Below are 22,998 nucleotides of genomic sequence, written 5' to 3'. Positions count from 1 at the left end.
CACATACTTGGGCAGAGGGGTGCTGCAGCCACTCTCCAAGGGAATGTGTCCTCCATCCACAGGAGAGGAAGTAGACCCAGCCTTGGTAGGTGGGTTGGTGGCATTCCCAGATTGCCTTTGAAGGGTAGCTGATGGGTACGGAGATGGTCTGGTATACTAGCCAGTCAGTGCTCTTGAAAGAGTGGAATTTGACCCTGTCATTAAGAAGAGAAGGCAGTTTAAAAAATGACCTGGTTGTCCTGGGTCACTGAACACTTCCTGGGCTTACCTGGTCCTCCACAGCTAATGGCTTTTCTTATCCGCCTGATTGGTTTCTTTACTCATAATCTTCCCCAGCTGTAGCCAGTACTTTTAGCATAAGATGATGGATGGATAACTGGATGGTCAAGAAACACCCCAAGTGTAGCCCTCCTCCACTCTGGGATCAAGCTGACATTTTGAGGACTGGATGTGTGAGGTCTGATCTAGTTGAGTTAATGTGCCCTTGCCCTGGGGGCAGTGAGGGAGCACAGAGGATTAGATCATGGGAACCAAACTGACCAGCCTTTGGACTGAATGTCACTCTCCTAAGCAGGTGGGAAAAGGCTAGGAGTGAAAAGGAATGTGTAAGAGGGCTAAAAGAACTAACTTCCTTAAATGCTTCAGGGTAACTTCAGGATAGATCAGTGTAGAGTTGTACTTACACACCCAGACCCTGGAGCCAGGCTTCCTGGGTTTGAAGCCTATCCTTCCACGATCTCTGTAACCTTGGACAAGTTAACCTTTAACCTTTCACTTAGAAATGGGGATAATAATTGTGCATTCCCCTCAGGATATTTATGTAGAGCAGTTAGAACAGTGCCTGGTACAGAGTAAGTTCCCAATAAATGTTAGCTATGTCCTCCCTGTTGCCATCACCATTGTCATCATCAACATCACCATCATCATCACTTGTTCCTTGGCCAACTCAAGGAGCAGCAGGCGTGTTGGAAAAGATGAGTCAGTAAGTCTGGTTCTGATCCTGGCTCTGGTATTTCCCAGCTTGGGGTCTGGGAGAGGTTGTTTTATTTTCTCTGTCTGTCAAGCTGGGAGGTTGGACAGGCCCAGTGCATGCTTTATTTTTTATATCAAGGTACAGAAAATGGCAACTTTATGAAGTATGTTCAGTAAATGCACCCCCAGTTGCACCCATATGGCCAAGGGGGATCAATAACCAGCACACTGGCTGGGAAGCCTAAACTAGATAATCACTAAGATTCCTTCCTGGCTCGGGGTCGCCTGTTAAAGAAGTTAGAGGCCATCTATAGCAGGAGAATGAGTGCTGGACTCAGAGGTCAGGGAGTCGGGTTTTAGTCCTGGCTGGTCAGGACCTGTTGTGGGGTCTTGGGAAAGTTTCTTAGGCTCTCTGGGCCTCAGAGGTTTGGACTAGATGATTTTAAAGTCTTTTCCTGCTTCAAAATATGTTAACTTGATGAATACAGGTTTCATGTCCTGGGAGATGAAGCTGGTTCCTTCTCCCAGGAATTCCCATCCTCTCCTTCTTTCTTCCTCAGACTCCATGGACTAGGCTGAAAACTTGGCAGTGTCAGGGGTTGGGGGAGGTGAGGCTGGAAGAGCATAAACTAGGAGCTTCCTCTGAAGCCTCCCCCTTTTGGCCATTCATTGGGGTGCAGGGCAGAGGGGTGGTTTCACTGGAGCTCATTTTTCTCCCGAGGTTGTGTCCTGCCCTGATATTTTGATAAATAAATCCAGGCACAGGATCCCTGAGTGCACTGCTGCTGGTGCGTGGGTCTTGGCTTGTCCTGCTGGATCCCGGCACATACAGAGGGAAGGGGGAGAGGACCTGGGACGTAAGCCTTATCCTCGGAAACCAGCCCTGCTGCCTGGAGAGGTTTTAGGGGTTCTACATGGAGCTGTGTCTTAAAGAAAAGGCGGTTCCCACCCTAGAAACACAGTACACATGCTACCGTGCTCTTGGGGGTCCCAAGGCCCTGGCCATCTTCAGGTTCTCTGGAAGTTGTCAGAGAATAAGGGAGAAGGAAAAAAAAAGTGCATTTTGAACTTCAAATTAAAAGAGTAAAAATAAAATCTCCAAATTTCAAATGAAAAATCTTAACATCTAGTGTCTGCCTTCAATCCCACTCTGTCTGCCTTTCCCCTCCCAAGCTTGAGTCCCTGGGTGGCAGCATGAAACCACAAGGGGAGGGGTCCTGGGATCACAGGTCCTGACTGGAGCGGCCCTGCTCTGTAACAGCAACCTGAGCGCACATAAGGAAAAATGAAGGCCAATGCAATCTAAATAAATAAAAGAAGGAGAAAAAGTTTTTAGAAATCTGTGTTTACTCTGGCACGCGACAGGCCTCCACTGCTTTTGACATATTAGGAAAAATTTTGGCGGGGACCCATTGGAAGTACTTAAAAAGGCATATGTTTTTTTTCAGAATACAAGGGGCTTGGAATGTATTGTTTAAACAAAATTCTTATGAATCTTTGATTCATTTAAGAATATATATGTATGTTTGTTTCACTTGTGCTTTCTGTATCATTAACTTCCTTAACTCCCTTCCTCAGACCATTTGAAATCATTATTTTACTGACTATTTTTGCCAATTGTGTGGCCTTAGCGATCTATATTCCCTTTCCAGAAGATGACTCCAACGCCACCAATTCCAACCTGGTAAGTCCACCATCCCAAATCCGTGCTTCTCTTCCTTGGTGGAGGACCGACTTGATCACGCGGATTCAGGTCGGAATGTGGGAGAGCAGGGAAGCATGCGGGAGACGTGCCTGTGACGTGTACACAGCGCTGCTGCGCTCAGGTCTTAGGGCTGTTCTGCTCTTCATTGGAAGCAGCACTTGTCTTATCATAACCTGTTTTTAGAAAGCATATTCCAACTAGGTGATAGTGCGGTGTGTGTATGTGTGTGTGTGTGTTTGTGTGTGTGCGCACGCGTGCAACAGGTCCTCTGTGTGCTGCCACATGCGGCATGAGTTGTAGGGCAGGTGTTTGTGGAGTGAACTTTTATTCTCTGATCATTTGTTGTATTTAGCTGCCTCTGTTCATTGGTAGGGCTTGCTCAGGTGGTCTGTAGTATCGCATGATAAATAATTTCTAGGAAGCTTTTAGGGAAGTTTGCTTTTGCAGCCAAGATATATTATTTAGTTAAAAGGGTTTTATTTTCTTGGGAAAGGCAGCTTTCCATTTGGACTGTTGAGAGGCCAGTGCTGGAGGTTTGGGGTTAGAATTTGTCCATGGAAAAAGCATGGGGAGTGTTTACTTTTGGCTAAGCATGAAGTCATTACAGAGGCCTTTGCTCCATCTGGGCATGGGAGGAAATGAGCTCTGGAATGCAGCTGGCAAAACTGGGGCACATGGGGATGCCTCTGCGACAGGCGTGCAGGAAAGTCCTGGCTCTCCTTCCCGGGCAAAGACACCTCACGTCTGTAATTCCCATCTTCCCACGTCACCAGCACCTTCCCTTAATGAGTGAGATTTGACTGTCCTATGCGACGTTTCTAACAGAAGCTGTGGGGTTACAAGGTTCTCCTTTCCATTGTTGCTGGCGCTGATGACATCATCAGTGTAATTCTTTTGCTTTTTAACCTTTGACATTTTCTTTAGCCCTTCAGCAAATAAATCTGATGCACACTTTAAACTTCTCTGCCATTTCCCAGCTTTAGGGTTAGCCCCCACTTCGTAGTGGGCAAGGTGTTTGTAGTGAGCCAGGCTTTGTGTTTATGGCTTGGCTGGGGCTATGCTGGGGACAGGTTCTACAGCAGGCCAGCGAGCACTGAGCGATGACAAGGCCGGAGTCAGCAGGCAGAGCATTAGCCGCAGACCACGCAGCCTTCTGAGGTGTGACCTTTCTCTTAACAGTCGAGAAGTCATTACTGTGTCAAAATAAATATAAGCAAAGCATCTCCCAAATGGCCCCTGGAAAGGCAGGCACTGCTTCCATCCATGGTATGACTTCTTTTCCGTGTGCACATGCCCTCCCCCCAGCCATGGTCCTCCAAAAACCCTGTAGCTGAGCACTTAACCTGCAACTTAAAAAAATAAAAAAGAATCTATGTGCTGTTTGGAAGTCAGTGAAGCTTTGAGTCTACTCTAGGCCAAAGCAGTGCTGAAAGTAGGTAGAGGAGTGTGTTTTGTTTCAGGCTCCAGAGATGGCCCCATAACAGCCTGTAACACAGAATTCATGGAAGGATCAGCAGGGCCACCTGGGGAGCTGCACTGGAGGGGAGCCAGGGCTGGCAGATCCATGAACCCCCTGCCTCCAGAGCAGAGGGGCCAGCTAGAGAGCAAAGGTCGTGATGGATTACTCGGGCTAGAATGATGTTGCCAGGTACAGAGAATGCTGGAGGGACTGCGGTTTTTTAAATCACATCCTGAAGTGATGGAAGTGCTCTAAAACTAGATGGTTGCACAACTGTGTAACATGTAACTAAAGCAGGGAAAGAAACGTAACTAAAAATCATTGAGTTGTGTATTTACCAAGGGTGAATTTTATGATATATAAGTTACACCTCAATAAAGCTGTTTTTTTTTTTTTTTAAAGAATAACACCAGTATGCAAGCCCAAGCTTCTCAAGGCCTCCCAGTGGCAGGCTTCTCTATTCCTCTATTTCTTCCAAATGAAGGGTTAGGTAGGTGGAGGGAGAGAGGTGGTGGAGGCAGCCAGTGAACTTTGTCAGTCACATTGCATTAGGAATTGGGGGTGCAGAAGACAATGTGGGGGATTGAAAAGGGGCTTCTAATTACTAAGGCAATTCCTACCTCTTTCAAACTATGGGTTAGGCAGTGATTTACTAAATTAAGGAAGTATGCTCAGGTTTCCTCCATCTGAAACACACACATACACACACACACACCACACATACCACACACACACACACACACACACTGCCCTAATTCTGCCAGCTCTATCCTTGAACTTCCTTTGATGGAAATGTATACAAATTAAAAACATTATTTTTTGAGGAAGAGGCTGCATTTGCTATCCCTGCCAGTTCAATTTTGCTCTCTCCTCAGCTTCTTGCTCACTGTCTGCCATCCCATCTCTGGAATGTAATAGAGATGGCTCTCAGTTGGCAAACTCAGCAGGGAAAGAAATGTAACCTTTCGTTACTTTCCTGTAACTGAACATAATGTCTGATTTGGGCCTTCCTGTGGCCTGGTGGCATACACCTCACCTCTGTAATGCAGGGCCCTCGGTCCCTTCCCTGGCCGTAGCGTAGTCCCAAGGACAGCTCTAGGGCCCTGCAGCAGGGCTCTTGGCATAGTCAATCCACATTATTAGAATGGCCTTGTCCCTTCACGGTCTTTGATCCATGTAGGCATTGTGGTCTCTTGTTCCCCAGCATGGTGCCTCTCCAGTTCTCAGTCTCTCTGTCGCTTCTGGGACTGTGGGAACGGGGAATGGGGAAGATTTCAAGCGCCCTTTTGCAAGGACACACTCAGGGTCTCACTCATTTTTGTTTCCTTGCTGATACTTCCCTGTTTGCCATCTCGGGACCTTTGTTTGGGACAGAGTCGCCCAATAGACTCCTCGTGTGGTCTCTTCCAGACAGTCATCAATGCCCTGACCTACACTCGAACTTCAGTCACATTCTGACGCCTGTTCTCTGCTCTTCCACTGTTTCATACCTTCCCTGTGGCAGTGAAGGCCACTGACTAGATGGGGGGCCACGGGGTCAAGGAGTATTAGAAACCCCTGAAACAACTAAGCAATATCCACACCAGCTTATAGATTGGGATATTATTCTGCTCCACGGACATAATCAACACCAGTGTTTCGGCCTGGGCCTTGCACTTCCTCGTTCTCTCCACAGCATCTTACGTTATCAAAATTCTTTGCAAAATTCTTTTATCGCTCAGCTTCGGTACATAGTTAATACTAAGTCTCCTCCTGTCTCTCTTTCCATTTTTTCCTGTTCCTCCTAGTTTCTCTCCTGCTTCTACAGGAACTTCTGCAAGGGTTCTCTCGGGCCCATCATTTTCTCTTTCTATACCCTGCCCTTAGTGAGCCCAGCTACGTCCACCATTGTATATTCCCTTTCTAGGTAAGTTGTTCCTGGACTTATGTCTCCAACTCCAAGCGCTTCCCAAAGGCCTGGACCAGTATTTTCTAGAGCAGAGAGGCCTGGGGACCAGTGCAGTGATGCCTGGCCAGCTTGGTTATTATAACCACCTGGAGAGCTTGGACCATATAGACTCCTAGGCTTTGGTAGCTCTGATTCAAATTTAGTAGTTCCGGGACATGGCCTAGGAATCATCTTTTTAAAAATTCCTCATTGGTGGTGGTGGGTTTGGGTGTGGGTGGGGTGCTAATGATCAGTCAGGTTTGAGAGCTACTGGTCTCTTGGATAGAGCCGAATTTGAGTTGGGCAGCCTCCGTCCAAATCTTGTTTTCTCTACTTGGTAACTGAATCTTAATCTGAAGTTCTTTAGTCCTTCTTGACCTCAGTTCCCCAGCCTGTTAGATGGAGGGGACATTCCTTCACAGGGTTCTGGGGAAGAGGATAAGGCAGACAGTGACCCTAAGTACCTAGTTGTAAGTGCCAGGATGTCTTGCAAACATCCATGCCAAGAGTCAGGACGATGTTTGGGAGACTTAAAGAGGCAGACCTCATGTCTAACAGGGAAGATAAACATGGTCTTATAAGGGGTCCGAATGATATTTTTTGCTCTTGGGAAGGGCATAAGAGAAGACTTCACATGGGAAGATACATTTGAATTGCATCTTGCAAGAAGAGGTGATTTCCAGACCAAAAGGGGCCGAGGTATGCCCATGTGCAGAGGTCCAGTTATTGTGCCCTTTATGACCAAAGGATGGGGTACCGGTTTCCAGTGATAGAAAAGAGCCAGATGATGGCCCATGCCAACAGTCAAACCTAATTGCAGGTAATGAGGAAACCCTGGGGATTTTCAGAGCAGGAGAGTGCTGCGTCCAGAGGTATATTTTAGAAAGGGTGCTCTTGGGGCTTGAGGGTGGTGGCCCAGAGGGAGGCCTCACTGTTTGTGATGAGAAAAGGAAACTGCAGAAGTCCAGACAATAGTGACAACAGGGATGGAGAGGGAGTGGTGGATTTAGGAGGTAAACTTGCCAGGACTTGTGACCAGTTGGATGTTGTGGACAAAGGAGAGAGCTGACTCCCAGGATGGTGATGTGAGTAACCAGGTGCTGTTAGCAACAGAATGTCTTTAGGTGAAAGATCACAGTTGAGGGGAAGGGAATGAGGGGTACAATTTGTGATTTGTTAAGTGAGGAGTCCGTGGAACGTGTAGATGGAAATGTACAATAGTCAGTAGATACAGGTCAGGAGCTTAGGAGACCATTCATGCCAAAGAGAGAGACTAGAGGGAGTAGGAGGATGGATGAGAAGGAGTCACAGACCTGGTTCAGAGCACTGTGTCAGGGTGGAGAGTGAGAGGAGGTGACACCCATGGCTGAAACCCCAAAAGCACCAATGTGTGCAGAGTGGGTGGAGGAAAAGGAGCCAGTAGAGGGCATGAGGAAGGGCTGGCCTGAGAGGTAGGAGGGGAAAATCTAGAGAGAGGACCCTTAGAAGCTAGGGGAATCGAGTGTTGAACAATATAACAAAGGGACTGGTTACTAGTTCAAACTCGTCTTTATAACAACTCAAGGTCCCTCACAAGAGGACTGGCTTGGCTATGAGGAGTAGCCGGGCTCAGGGTTTGGTGTAGGACAGTGGTTGGCAAACTCCTTAGTCAACAGAGCCGCAGTTTGCCGACCACTGGTATAGGATGATAGGATGTTTGAAGCCTCGCTGAGGCCCTGGAATAGTAGGTGCATAATGACTGTTTATTGAGCTTCAGTGACTGAAACATTTGTCTTGTCATGCCACAATGTGGTCCCCAAATCATTTAAGTGCCCCTAAAACGAAGCTTGAGAACTCCCCCATTGCTTTTATAGTACTTCTATATTTTTTAAAATAATTGCTATTTCAGAGTCCTTCTCTGAGAAATAGTGAAGGAGAGATGATGATGCACCAACAGCTGTGGTTCTCAAACCTCAGTGCAAAAGAATCATATGGAGAGTTTGGTTAAAATGCAGATTTCCAGGCCAAGCCCCCAGAACTTTCCATTCTGTGAGTCTGGAGTGGGCCCTGGAGTCCACGTTGTTAACAGGCTCCCCTGGTGCATTTGATGCGGGATCAAGGACAGCTCTTTGAGAGTAGTGACCTAGGATGTGGCCATCGTAGCCCCTTCCACCTCACACTCTCCTGTCTGCTCTTGTCTACGCACAGCTCTCTCTAGAGTCTAGGAGAAAGATGAGGTGTGTCAGTTGCCCAGAGGTTTCCCACTGTATTGAGTTCAAGAATAACCTATGTAGCAAAGCACACTCACACATTAGAATTACACACACTTGCAGATTCATATCTGTCCTTACCTTGGCTCATGCTTTCTCTCACAGCATTTTCCCTTCTTCCACCTACTTACTATAACCCCTGTGTATTTTTCTAGTACTTGCTTTCTTCTCTTTCCAAGAGATGAAAAATATTTCAGTATAGAATTTTAAAAGATCTTTTTCTCATTTTTTACATAAAAGTCTGTTTGTTTTATGCTCCGTCTAACATATGCTTTTGCACCCAAATCCATCATCTTTGTTCTTTTCCTCGTGCTAGTGAAGCATAATGAAACCTGAACTGGCCTATGACATGGTGTTTCTTTCTTTATTATTCACAGTCTTGTTATTGGCAATGACACTTACTATGCAGTACATCATTTATAATATAGCAACTGTAAACCCATTCTACTAATAGCTGGTACCTAGGAGGTAAATTGTATGATGTCTGTTGAACAACCTCTGTGAGCAGAGCAACCTCATTGTGTGTGGACAACTCCCAGTTCTCTGCAAAGTCCACAAAGGCTTGGCTTGAGTGAAATATTAAGAGGATATATTTGGCATTTGACCTTGTGTAAAGAACAGTGCTGTGTACTTTCTGAGCAAGAGCCAGGCTTTAAGCGGAGGTGGAGAACAGAAGGGAAGGAGTAGTTTTGGGGCTGGCTTTTCTTCTCCTTAGGCATGTGAAAGGAGAGAGCTCAAGGGGAATGAGTTCATCAGGGGGCTCAAGCTAGGCTAGGAAGGAGGTGGGGTGTCAGGTTTCCCCATTTTGTTTTTTTGCTGTGAAATCGGGGCAGTAAATAAGAGTGGCATTTTAGTCGGGTTGTGAGGATTAAATGAGTTGACAGAGGTAAAATGCTTAGAAAAATGCCTGGCACAGGCAAATGTTTGTTCTTTCCGAACTCAAAGACCAGCCCCTCTGCTTGGTCCCTAAGGTTAAGTCAGGGTCAGTGGCACTTCAAGCTGGCTTTTGCCTCGGAAGGGTGGGAGAGGAGACCCCAAAGCTCTTGTTTCTGGCAACTCTAATCCAGGAAGATTGGTGTGTCTGTGCACACCTCAGTGTTGTTTGTCACGCTACTACATAGTGGGGGGAAGCAGACATGCATTTGTGGCAAAAGATGAGTGCAAAGGGAGAGCCCTGAGTGGCCTGTGGGGACCCCACCCCCTCCCCCACAGGTGGAACAACCCTGCTCACCCGGAGCCTGGTGTGCCTGAGGCACTGTGAAGATGAGGTTCCTCCACTCCCAGGCTGTGCTGGATTGAAAACGCTCGCACGGGGTCCTGCATTTAGACCACCAGGAGTTCTGAGATGAGTCTGAGGCCTTCCTACCAGGCTCTGAGAAGGATATGAGGCCCCAAGTCAGAGTCTCTACTTGACAAGTGTATAAAAATGCCAGTTGGGGTGTCACTAATCTTCCTACAGTGAGCAGTGATTTTTTTTATCATGAGGTTTGCCTAAGAGCACGAAGTCTTTGTGGGGCTCTCATGCATCAACAATAATGATCATAACAAAAGGAGATTTATTATTGCTCTCTTGTATGTGTTATCCTTAATGCACCAGGCACACACTGCAGAAATACTAGGGTTATAAAATACACTAACAGATAATAAGCCACATGGCTATTGTATCATATGCTAATTCTATCTGCTGGGTGGTGAGATGGGGGGTGGGGTGGGGGAGGCAGCAGTAGAGTGTGTCTTTAGATGAGAGAATTAGGTTGACACCATCTGTTGGGAAAACTGAGTAAATCTCCCCTCTGGGGTTCCGATTGAACTGTCTGAGTGGGACCTGGGCATGGGTATGTCTTAGCCATTCTGAAGCCAAGGTGGTAGGGGCTGACCTAGGAGGCAAGACCGGAAATATGTGGTCTGAGGTCAGTCACTTAACCTTTCTGTGTTTCTTCTGGCAAGTGGGAGTCATAAAACTTGCTTTGTCATAATAATTACCTTTAGTGAGTGACTACCAGGTGCCAGTGCCTTGCCTACAGTATTTCTAATGCCCACGACAATAAATTATATTATCTCTTTACTTGAGGGTAGAGAACTTACCCCTCTTGTTCATTGCTGTGTTCCAGGGTCTTGAGCAGTCACTGGCACATGCCAGGCTCTTGTACATATGTGTTGCGTGAATTAATGGGTGAGTGAGTGAACCCTGCCAGGTAGTGAGCTTGTATTTCATATGAGGCTACAGTATCCCAGAGAAGTAAAGTGACTTGGTGAGTGAGTGACAGAGCTGTAATTTGAACTAAGGACTGTATGGACCCATTTCTTGGGCTATTGGTTCTGTCTCTGGCATATATAGCATAGAATGAGGTAGATGTAAAAATGTTTTACAGAATTAAGTACACTGTCACAGGTATTAACAGGTATTAAATAAAAACTTGATTATGTTGCAAAATAAAATTGGTAAATGCTGAGGAAACCAAAGTTAAACAAATCACTTTATTATAAGACTTCACAGAGTCTTTAGCACTACTTACAATTTTTTTTCTGTGTGCAGACTGTCCAATGTGCTTTGTGAAGATCAAAGCAGTTAAGCATATTATAACCCTATGAAATGGATACTGTCATATGCAGGTGAGGGCACTGAAGCTCAGAGAGGAGTGGAGCAATTGGCCCTGTGAAATGTAGCTATGAAGTGACTCCACTGTCATGTAGATGGAGGCAGTTATATACAGGTGTATGTTCTTAACCTTTGCCTCCTGTGTGTGAAAGTGCCTGGGCTCTCTGGACCAGGCAGGGTGTGCGCTACCTTTCCAGCCCTCCCTGCCCCAGGCAGCTTGAGCAATGGTGTTCTTTGGAACACACTGTGGTAAATATGCTATAATAATGCAGTGGTTTACAGCCACAGACAGAGAAGAAAACTTGTGCCCCAAGGACTGATGTCATAGGACAGAGGACAGAGCTGGGAACATGACAGGAGAGGTTGCAAGGCCAATGTAGCAAAGGAGGCCAGCGAGGCCCACCAGGTCCCACAGGAGCTGATGTTCCAGACAGGAAGGCAAACTCCCTGGTGAGAGTTGTGCTTCATCTAATCAGCATAAATCCATGGAGGGCCTGGGCCCTGGGGCATTGGTTTGAGTCAGTGTTTCCTCATTAAATATTTCAGAGAAGACATTGTTTGCTCCGCCTTTGCCAGCAGGTGGGTAAGAGGAGACAATGCTTTGAAGTCTAAGTATGGTGATTCCTCTTGCTCCCTTTGTACCCATCTGTACTAATTTTGGAGGGAAATGTTTCATAAATAGTCACACTCCTTGTATTGGAAACCCTTTCATGTCCAAATGCCTTTTTTTTTTTTTTTTAAACAGAAAGGAATTTAATATCAGGCTGCAACAATCTCATGGAAACCCAAGGGCAGCAAATAAAGCCCAGTCAGGACCCTAGAGACTGGAAATTTACCATTTATTTATTATTTTTTTATTAATTTTTTTCTTTATTGATTAAGGTATTACATATGTATCTTTATCCCCCCATTGCCCCCCCCCCCCCACTCATGCCCTCACCCACCCTGGTGTCTGTGTCCATTGGTTAGGCTTATATACATGCATACAAGTCCTTTGGTTGATCTCTCCCCCTTACCCCCACCCTCCCCTACCTTCCCTCTGAGGTTTGATGGTCTGATCGATGCTTCTCTGTCTCTGGATCTGTTTTTGTTCATCAGTTTATGTTGTTCATTATATTCCATAAATGAGTGAGATAATGTGATATTTATCTTTCTCTGACTGGCTTATTTCGCTTAGCGTAATGCTCTCCAGTTCCATCCATGCTGTTGCAAATGGTAAGAATTTTTTCTTTTTTACCACAGCATAGAATTCCACTGTGTAGATGTACCACAGTTTTTTAATCCACTCATCTGCTGATGGGCACTTAGGCTGTTTCCAAATCTTAGTTATGGTAAATTGTGCTGCTATGAACATAGGGTGCATATAACCTTTCTGATTGGTGTTTCTAGTTTCTTGGGATATATTCCTAGAAGTGGGATCACTGGGTCAAATGGGAGTTCCATTTTTAGTTTTTTGAGGAAACTCCATACTGTTCTCCACAGTGGCTGCACCAGTCTGCATTCCCACCAGCAGTGCACGAGGGTTCCTTTTTCCCCGCATCCTCACCAGCACTTGTCGTTTGTTGATTTGTTGATGATAGCCATTCTGACAGGTGTGAGATGGTATCGCATTGTCGTTTTGATTTGCATCTCTCGGATAATTAGTGACTTTGAGCATGTTTTCATATGTCCCTTGTCCTTCCTTATGTCCTTGTTCGAAAAGTATTTATTTAGGTTCGTTGCCTATTTTTTGATTGGTTTGTTTATCTTCCTTTTGTTAAGTTGTATGAGTGCCCTATAAAATACAAATCCCCGAATCACATAAAAGAAAAATTCTGAACACATTTCATCCTTTTTCTGGGAGTGCACAGTCATTAGAAATTTCAGTCATCAAAACTTCTGTAATACTGGGAGGCCTTTGGGAGGACGCAAACACCTCCAGGTGGTGGTCCAGGTACACTCTTTGGACACGATTGTCATACACCACCCCTGGGAGGGTGGGGTCTGCCTGTGCCAGTACTGACCCTTTTAATTTGCTGCTCCCTCTCTCCTGTGGGCTTGGAAACCAGGTGACCAAATCCATTATAATTATGTGCAAAGCAAGAGTAAATAGATCCTGAGAGAGAGAGAGAGAGAGAGAGAGAGAGAGAGAGAGAGAGAGAGAGAGAAAGTAGATTCTGATTGAGGAGACACACTTATGAATAAAGTGCATTAGCTTTAATTTATGGATTTTATGACATTGATTTTGGCTTCTCAGAAGCCTTCCTCCTCTTTATTCCCTTTGTTCTTATTGGTTTTACTATGATTGAAGTAGTTAGATTAGTGCCTTCCAACTAATGATAATAGCAGCATTAATAGCTGCCCTCATGTCGCCTATACTTACATTGTTGGTACTCCTCTAAGTGTGTCACAGTGTTAACTCATTTAGTCCTCTCAACAACCCAGGAGTCCTGAATTATTATTATCATCATCCCATTTTAAAGATGAGGAAAATGAGGCACAGAGAAGTGAGCTGACTTGACCTAGGCCACTCAGCTATGAAGTGGTAGAACTAGTATTCCAGCCCAGGTGTGTGGCTCCTCAGTCTGTGTCCTTAACTGCTATGCTATGTGACCCTTCTAAGGTGTATAAGGGAGGAATATTTTGTTTAGAATATGGCCCTTTAATTACTGGGATTTCAATTAATGTGTATGTAACATGATATGATCTCCCTGCCAAGGGCCACCAAAGGAGAAGCCACAAAGAACTAAGGGGATGAAGGTCTCAGATTGTTTGTGTTTGTGAAAGTCTTAGAGCTGTGACCCCAGAGCCCCTTGCTAAGGCCATTTGGGAAGTGTGGGAGGTGGGTGAGGAAGAGGCTCATTTCCATCTATCACTGCCTGAGTGGGAGACTTGGTTTTGAGGCCCTTATTCTGCCAGGGACCAGTGATTCATATTAGCTAATATCTTTGGCCAAATAGGCCCAGGTCTCCTCCTAAATAGATGATAACCTTTGTTTGGGGTGGGGGACCCAGAATCAGCCTAACTTCCTGAGACAATCTTGCAGCCTGAATGAGCCTTCTTGGTACTGAGTCATTAGAGGCAGGTCCTGGGAGCTACCTGGGTCTGCATTTGAACTGGGGGCTCTCTTCAGACCCCAGTCAATACAGTCTAGTGGCAGGGGCAGAAGCATCAGATGTGGGGGGAACTCAGCCTTGGACGAGAGCCACGGTGTAAGGCCTCATGGCGTCTGCTCCATGTCTGTGTCTTTAGCTGCTATGCTACATGAAGACATTGTAGAGCCCTGGCCTATACCACAGGGTGGTGTGATGGGCAGCGAGAGAGCCTGGGCGGGGGACCATGGTTCTGGGTGGTAGCACCCAATCAGCCACTGACTCGTGGCCTGGCCTTGCCACTCCACTTCCCCAGACATTAGGTTTCTTGGCTGTGAAATGAAGGTATGTTCTATCTCAGTCATGGAAAGGTTCAAATGAGAGGATGTGTATAAATGCTCTGGAAAGCACGAAGTGCCATATAAATGTAGCTGCATCATCACAATAACTGTTATTACTGTTGTTAAAAGTAGACAGATACATTCTGTCTCTGATTTGTTTACTCCTTTTTTCTGGCATATTTCTTTCTCTGTGAACCTTCTCCCTCAACCTACTCTCAAGATAACAGAGATGCAAAAGAACTAAAATCCAAGCTCCAAATTTAGTTCCTGACCTTTCTGAGCTGGATGGTGAGTGGTGTGGCCATACCCTGCTTGCTGCTGAGAGTTGAGCTGGGCTGCTGGAGCCTGGGAAAGCCAGGCGAGGGGATAGCTGCCCTGCCCTTGACTTTGGGAAGGCCTGGAACCAACCAGTTCAGGGAGCAGGTTGTTTTTTCCTTTGGTCTAGTTTAACTCTGGCGCAGCTGAGTGTAGCTGAATGAAATGTGGCCTGGGAAAGGCTCTCTCCCCAGTGTGTCTGAGCCCTAAGGATCAGGGTCAGACATTGAGAGTCAGGAAGGATGGTGTGTCCTCGAGCAGACCTCGTGAGCTATATGGGGCTTTGGCAGATCTGACCATAGTGCTGTAGGACTCATGGTGGGGTTAGGTGGTTACAGGACCAGGGAACACAGACCTCAGATACTGGTCATGTGGGGGAGGCCAGGCGGCAGGGGTGGATATTATGGTTGAGGGCTGGGTATGTACACTGTTTGAAATACAGTTGTGTTTGGATCATGGCAGTGGGACAGGGTTGATGGCAGGGCCTGACAGAGAGAGACATAGAAGGGCAAGATATGACTCTGAGTCCTACCCTCCCCAGGCTAACAAGAGAGGGTGAGTGAGAGAATGACCTAGGCAGTGGTGAGTTCCCCACCAGCTGGAGGTGGCTCCCACTTTCCCTATCCACCGGAAGAGTATTCCCAAAGTTGGCACACAGTGAATAGCAGCTGGCCTCTGACCAACAGTGAACTAACAAAGGCCTCGCTTCAAGCCATTGAGTTTGTGTTCATTTGTCACGCAGCAGTGGAGAACCCATGTACCGCCTCTCTCCACTTCCCTCTTGTGCTTACACTCCAGAATCGCTGGGCTGGGCAGGTCTTTGCCCCTTCACTTTGGGGCTTCTGCCCACATTGTTTCCTTCTGGATCACCGTTTCTTCCACTTTGCCCAGCTAAATGCAACTGGTTGTCAATGTCTCGGCTCTCTGGAAGCCTTCTCTGACCCCCAGAAAGCAACGTTATGTATTTGTTCTCCTGGCTGAGTATTATTCATCCACCAGGCACAGATTAGAATCACTTTTGGTAGGAAGCTTTCTCTGTCCTCCATGTTTCCATGGCATTCTGGATATCCCCTGTCTCAGCCCTTTGAACCTCCCATTTGCCTGTATGTGACTCTGACAGTGCTCATTTGGTACGACTGCCATAACAAATTACCATAAACTTGGTGGCTTAAAGCAACAGAATTTTCTCCCACAGGTCAGAAGGTCAGAAGTCCATATCGAGGTGTCGGCAGGGGTGGTCCTCGGGGTGCTCTGAGACAGTGTCTGTTGCATCCTCTCTCCCAGCTTCTGGTGTTGCTGGCAGTGCTCGCATCCACTGGCTTCCAGACACATCCCTCCAGCCGCTGCACACCTGCCCATCATCTTCTCCTCCAGATGTCTGTCTCTCTGTGTCCCAATTTCCTCCTCTTATAAGGACACCAGTCATTGCACTGGGGCCCTCCCTAACCCAGTGTAATCTCATCTTTACTCAATGACATCTGCAAAGACCCTTTTTCCAAATAGAGTCACATTTAGAGGTACAGGGTTGGGACTTGAACAGACCTTTTTGGGGGACACATTTCAACCCACAGAACTCACTAGCAGTAAGCTGCATGTGAGCAGGGCTCAATGTCTGTCCAGTACCCAGTACTGTGCCTCCATCCATAGGAGCATAAACCGTGTCTGCTGAGTGCCTGGCTGTGCAGTGAAGGCATGGGTGCGGGCAGGGTGGGCTCCTGCTGCCCTGTTATAGCAGAGCTGCCTAATGGACAGCAGCTTGGGTGGCAGAGGAATCCCGAGAGCCCCCAGCAAGGGGTCTGTTCACTGCTGTCGGCAATTTCTTGGGGACATAGACAAGGGGCTCCTAGTACCTTGATGTGGACTCTGTTGCGAGGCCAGTTGTTGAAACAGATAATGCACTCAGTGAATATTTGCTGATTAAATAACTGTGTGAATTTGTGAGTAAGAGAATCTGTTCATGGATGAGGGTTCTGGAGAGGAGTAGTGTGTCTGAAACAGTGGTCGCCAACCAGTGGTCTGTGAGGTCCGAAAGGTTGGCGACAGCTGGTCTGAAACACCAGAGTAAGAGTCAGGAGCCTTGCATCCCAGACCCTTCTCTGCTCCTCACTAGTGAGATGACCTTTGGCAGCGTCTTTGCTACTCTGACCTCTGTTCATTTTTGATAACCCTTTTGTTTTTTCACATTTGTGGTGCTTTGTCTGATCAATAGACCATTTGACTCCTGAGTGCCTGCGTGTTCTAGGCTAGGGCTAGAAACACGGAATGTGCAGAAACTGACAAGGGTTCTGCCCTGAGGAGCTTACTTTCTGTGAGGCCAGTCAGTAAACAATGGGGCAAATTAATAAATAATTTCAGAGTATTATCAATACTACGAAGAGGAATATATGCGAGGCTAATGAGAGATTTTGGGGGAGGGTGGTCGGCAGGGTGGGTCTCTGTGAGATGTGGTCCCTGAGCTGATATGTGATGATGAGAAGGGACACTAGAAGGCTTATGAGGGAGCCTATGGAGGGATCCTATGCCAAGGCCCCTGGAGGTGGGTTTGGTGGGTGTGGACAGAGCACACGGAGTGAGCTAAGGAGGTACTGAGATGAGTGGAGAGGTGGACAGGGCCTGGATCCCATAGGCCACGCCGAGGAGTTCGGGTTTCATTCGAAGCATGGGGTGGCAGGTCCTGTTAGCTCACAAAGGCCTCCAAAAGAGCAGGAAGTATTTGGAAGAGTGCTAGGAGGTCAACAGAAAAAGGTGAGGGTTACTGCCTGTTCATTAGCATCCCAACAGTGATGGATGTGTTGCCAGTGGGCCTGGGTCAGTCTTACCAAGAGAAGAAAGCCCTGGAAGGTGCTGAGTCACAGAAACATGTCACAGGGACCTGTCAGAATGCTTCCAGGACAGGGAGGCCGGCTCCTCTGTAGGCAGTTTTCCTGACATTTCTGTGCAGTGTGGTCTCAGTGATCCAGCCTTAGTTACCTAGCAACGTCTTTACATCCAGATTCACAAGGGGGACCTTTTTGGCCTTTCCATGAGGGTGGTGTGAAACCCCCTGTGCCCTGTGGGTTGGGAAGGTTTGGGCCTGTCAGTGTACTCAGCAGGCAGCCCCAGGGCATCTGGCCCTCACAGCATTTTGCTCTCAGAGGAAAAGGACTGCAGCGCTCTGGATGGCCTTGATTTCCATATATCTGGAATGCACTTGGCTCTCATCCGTCAGGAGGGCGCAGTCAGCCTCACATAAACTTATCACCAGTCCATGTGAGGATCTCATGAACCAGAAGTCCAAGATTTGGAGAAGTAATGTTAGAGGGGTGTCCACTCCTGTCCATTAGTCCCTTGGCTGGGAAGTGTTGCCAGGTTAGCACAGTGGTCGGCAAACTGCAGCTCGCGAGCCACATGCGGCTCTTTGGCTCCTTGAGTGTTGCTCTTCCACAAAATACCACGGCCTGGGCGAGTCTATTTTGAAGAAGTGGTGTTAGAAGAAGTTTAAGTTTAAAAAATTTGGCTCTCAAAAGAAATTTCAATCGTTGTACTGTTGATATTTGGCTCTGTTGACTAATGAGTTTGCCGACCACTGGTTAGTACATGACTCAGGTGTGGGGAGTGAGCCCTGAGGTGGTCGGTCCCTGCGCTGGTCCAGGCACAGCCACCACCTGGCCACATGCCCTTGTGATGATTCCTGATGTGTATGAGCGCTTGTGATGCACAGCTCTGAGTCCTAAGTGCGTCACCTCATTCAGTCCTCTACCACTGTAGGAGGTGCAGGTACTCTTATCCCCTGTGACAGAGAAACAAACAGGCCAGAAAAGTGGGTGACTTGCCTGGGTCATTACACCAGACAGTTAAGAGCCCAGAGCTCATGCTCTTGGGCTCTCTTCTACTGCTTTGGCAAGTGGCTTCAGCTGGCTGGCCTCGGTTTCCTCATTTGTAAAATGGGTGGTGAGATGATCTCTAAATTCTAATGTTATTTGAAGTCCTCTCATGAACCCAGCAGAATATAAGCTATTGAGAGCACCAAAGTCCACATTCCAAAGGGAGGAAATGATATCATAATCAGTGAACAAAAATTATTTTTAGTAATTGATCAGAAAGAAGGCAAATCAAGAAAATACTTTCCTTCCCTCCCCCTCCACAATGGGACATGCCATCTGTATGTTGTAAGTTGTATCTTTAAATCTACAATCACTGGTACTAGCAGTGTTTGAAGAAAATAACCACTGTAGGCTTAGTTGGCTGGTCCATCCAACAAAGATGAACCAAGCCCTACTCTGTCACCTGTAGTTGGCTCAGTGTGGGCATTGAGAAAACAGAACAAAGACACAGAATAATTAGGTGTTAATATGTAGGATTAGTGGTAATATGATTAGTAGCAAGCCAAAACGGACTTAATTAAAAAAATTGGGCTTGAGTGAAGCTTAGAAGATTGTGGAGGAATTGGCTAGGCCCATGGTAGGAATGAAGGGATTCCAGGTAAGAAAATAGGAGATACAATTCCATGCAAGAGGTACAATTTTGACATAGAAACATGAGTTCTCAAAGTTCAATCTGAGAATGTTCTTGGGGTGATCTGCATTCATTCATCAATAGAGATTGAGCACCTGCTATGTATAAGACATAGCAGTGCTAAGACACGTACATTTCCTGTCCTCATGGGACATTATTCTATTCAAGGAAGACAGATATTCCGCATCTAATTAAATTACTAATTATTCAAGTATAATAGGCCTCTAAAATGTTTATGTTTGGGTGTGACTATATTTGTTTTCAATTAATATTTTCCTTAAGCTATTGAAAAAATAAAGCTGGAACTAATAATGATCACTTTATTGTATGGAAAGGAGGGCTGTATCATGAGGATGCCATTTCTCCTAAATTATGATTTAAAATATTTTAGGGTAGGTTATGGAATTTTCCATCATGCTAAAGTGGTTTCTAGATTATAAAACTTGAGACTTGCTTAATTAAAGGGATGAAGGGTGAGGAGGAAATATAAATCTCTATGGAGGAAGAGATTGTGGTTGTCTGAAGCAGGGTCATACCTGTCATAGGTACTAGGAGAAGATTCCAGAAGGAAAGGAAGCATATTCCAGGGGAAAGACGTGGGCAGTTTCTAGCTCTCTGCCACCTTAGAGTCAGGAGGGCAGCACTGCACTGAGGAGACTGTTCTACAGGAACTCAGTCAGCATGTCACAAAGTTTCTGCATTTAAAGGGTGTTTTCACTGTGGGAAGATGCTGAGCCTGTAAGTGCTGCCTGCTGTCAACAGGATGATTTGAAATTCTGGGTTGCCAAAGTCACTTTTTCTTTCTGTATCTAGCCATTTCTAGTAAAGCTTGTTTATTTTTGAAAAATATTTTTTTTGTTATAGTCATTTTATCCTTTTGGGATCAGGAGGTTTTTTTCTGCCTGAATCAAATAATGTTTTTTTCTTTTCCTTTTCTCCAATGTAGGATTTGAATTTGGCCTTTGCAGCTAACTAATAAAACTCTTTGTTTATTCTGGTGGACTTTTGCTTATAGTTAGAACTGTTTTATATCAAACATTTGTAATTCTATAAATTGAAATTCTATAAATTAAAATCAGCTTTTCTTCCTTAGATATAAAACCTACTCTTGGTTACATTTCTAGTGACAGTACACCTTTTGTAGGTTTATGCACCTGTTTGCTTGTTTTTCATCCTTTGCTCGTTCAGATCTCATTCATTGAGTGCCTTCGATGCACCAGGCCCTGTGCAAGGGGTATTCAGTTATTGAATGTGGAGAAAACACTAGATTAACCTGGGGTTTGTGGAAGGCATGTATTTTCCTGGTGTTTGTCTTTCTTGCTGAATTATGCTGGCAGTTCTGGCCTAGCATTTCAGGAGTCTGGAGAGGCCCTGTAGCCTTAGAGAAAGTGCTGACCAGCCAAAACCGGTTTGGCTCAGTGGATAGAGCATCGGCCTGCGGACTGAAAGGTCCTGGGTTCGATTCCGGTCAAGGGCATGTACCTTGGTTGCGGGCACATCCTCAGTGGGAGGTGTGCAGGAGGCAGCTGATCGATGTTTCTCTCTCATCGATGTTTCTAGCTCTCTATCCCTCTCCCTTCCTCTCTGTGAAATATCAATAAAATATATTAAAAAAAAAAAAAAAAAAAAGAAAGTGCTGACCTGGGACTAGAAATGCTAACCTGGCTCTCTGCCCTAGGGCAAGTGCCTAATCTTTCTGAGCCTCAGTTTCCATCTGTTGCTTGGGGCTAATTATACCTACTTAACTCACAGGCTTTTTGTGGGAGCTTTATCTCATTAGAGATAATGGTTTTAAAGCTCTTTGAAAATTGTGCAACATTATTCAAATGGAAAGTATTGTTATTCTTGTTATTGAGTGCCTAATTCTACACCAGGGGTGGTGACTGCAGGAGATGGGCCTTATCATTACCACTCCCTCTGTTACTATACTGGGTATCCATCTTGCCTTTGTAGTTCAGGGGGATGGGGGTAGTGGTGGGGGCGGGGGCTTCAAGAAGAGACCAGAGAATGGGTCCTGCCCTTGAGTTTAGAATTAGATTCAGTGACAAGAACCAGTTAGAGAACCTGTACTAGCAGTTGAGAGAAGGGAGAGGGGGCTTTCGAATTTCCTTGTGATTCTGGTCACACTTAGGAAAGGTTGCCTTTGGAAAGTGGTGTTTGAGCTTGGCTGTTATCAGCATCAGAATCACCTTCTTGATATCATCATTAATAAGATAAAGACATTGAGTAGCAGTACAATTTGGCTGGGGAATTAGGATATACAGTATGCAATTTCTAGTACTGGGGCCCAGGTGAGGAAAGCACCAAGACTGTAGAGCCAGAGGAGAGCACAACCTGGGTGGAGGCCATCAGGAAGGGAGACTGAGAAGCAGGAAACCTTGACCAGGAGGAAGGGCAGGATTAAGACAAAAGCACAGCCATCTGCAGAGACATTTCATGTTTCTCTTTTTGATAGCATTGGATTATTTGTTTTTCCATTAAGCATGAAGAGAACACTGTCTCCTCTTAATACCTCATTTTGTTTATCAGCGTAAAACCCAACTCACGGAGCCCTCTTCAGCATTTCCTCTCTTTCACAGAAGGGGTTTTGTAGTAATTTGCCTTTGACATTTCAGGTCCTGAATCATTCAAGGTAAATGTTTAAGGGTTAATATGACCCAAGAAGGGCTAGATGTGGGGGAGGAGGAGAGGGATGGAAGCAGGGAAGAGCCTGGGTCTCCTATGAGGGCAACTCAGAGAGAGGCAGACAAGTCCCCTTGAAGAACACTTCAGCCCCTTCAATTATCAAAGCAAATTCATTTCACTGTAAGGCATATCTCTGTCCCTAGCTCATCTCTGTATCTACACAATTCAGTGCTTTAAGGATGAGGCTGGCATTTAGAGAAATCAAACAAGTCACTGAGACAGGTGGCAACCTGAAAATGTTGAGATTTGCTTGTTTAGTGTTTAGAAGCTGCAAAGGAGTTGAGCATTTTAGGTTAAATGTCAAGAAATGGGGCCAGCCATAGTGGAGGGAAAGTTAGAAACTGTGCTGCAGGGGTTGATAATTATTCTCCTGTTGCCAAGCCATTTTCCCTTCCAGAAAGCAAGTTTCTGTGTGACATTAATATAGTCTGAAGATTATTGACAGCTTCCTCAGGCAGCCTTGGGGAGTGAAATGCCAAATATGGACAAAGTGTTACTGCTGTTGAGGCTTCACCAAAATGATCTGCTATGAAATACTTTCCTGGGACCTGTTGCTTCTTTATGACACATGTTAGATAATTTCTAATAACTCATTTACTGATAGAGAAGGCAGAGCAGTGAGGCAATGAAGAGAAAAGATCAAGTGAGGTTTGGGATTAACTGGAGGAACAGGGAAGATGAAAAGGGAAGTGGAGAGAAAGTATGTTCTTAGGACAATAATATGTAAAAGGAGGTCATGCAAATACTATGACCAAATTGGAAGGAGAGGAAATGTGAGTTATAAAGTGAAAGGAGACCTCTTTCTACTTTCTCAAACCTTTTGGGAGACTTCTTTTGGTAATAGGCAGCAGGCTTTCTCCCAGGTGAATCATTTTGCGAAAGTTTCCCCTAACACTGGGTTTGCATGTTCTTGATTCATAATCCTTGGATTACCATCGTCAGCTGTGTGGGGTCCCATTGGAGAGCACTTCACCGTCAGAGCATCTGGTAATAGTTAGGACGATGCTGGAAACAGGAAACAGGAATATGTTTATGCAACTTTGAGGGCTTTTTATTATTTGTATGTTCACATCATATATATATATATATATATATATATATATATATATATACAGACATGTACTCATATAAAAGCTGTCAAATCTTTCAAATATTTTGAAGGAATTAGCATTATAAAGTCA

General features: G+C 45.7%; 1 protein-coding gene across 4 annotated transcripts in view; it reads left to right on the top strand.

Moving 5' to 3' along the window:
- Positions 1-22,998, top strand: part of CACNA1C (calcium voltage-gated channel subunit alpha1 C) — a gene marked incomplete at both ends in the record, with an annotated part of 717,827 nt that overhangs the window by 175,179 nt on the left and 519,650 nt on the right. For 2 of the 4 annotated variants that reach the window (XM_080661205.1, XM_080661206.1), the window contains one exon: positions 2,551-2,656. In XM_080661205.1, the coding sequence (XP_080517331.1) occupies positions 2,551-2,656 (106 nt within the window). Of the gene's footprint in view, positions 1-2,536; positions 2,657-22,998 lie in introns of those variants that run through there. The other 2 variants (XM_080661203.1, XM_080661204.1) reach the window with 2 other exon arrangements.

The sequence above is a fragment of the Plecotus auritus genome (assembly GCF_963455305.1).
Source record: "Plecotus auritus genome assembly, chromosome: 3".
Taxonomy (NCBI): domain Eukaryota; kingdom Metazoa; phylum Chordata; class Mammalia; order Chiroptera; family Vespertilionidae; genus Plecotus; species Plecotus auritus.
The sequence above is the reverse complement of the archived record's forward strand: the minus strand, read 5'-3'. Positions and strand labels throughout refer to the sequence as shown.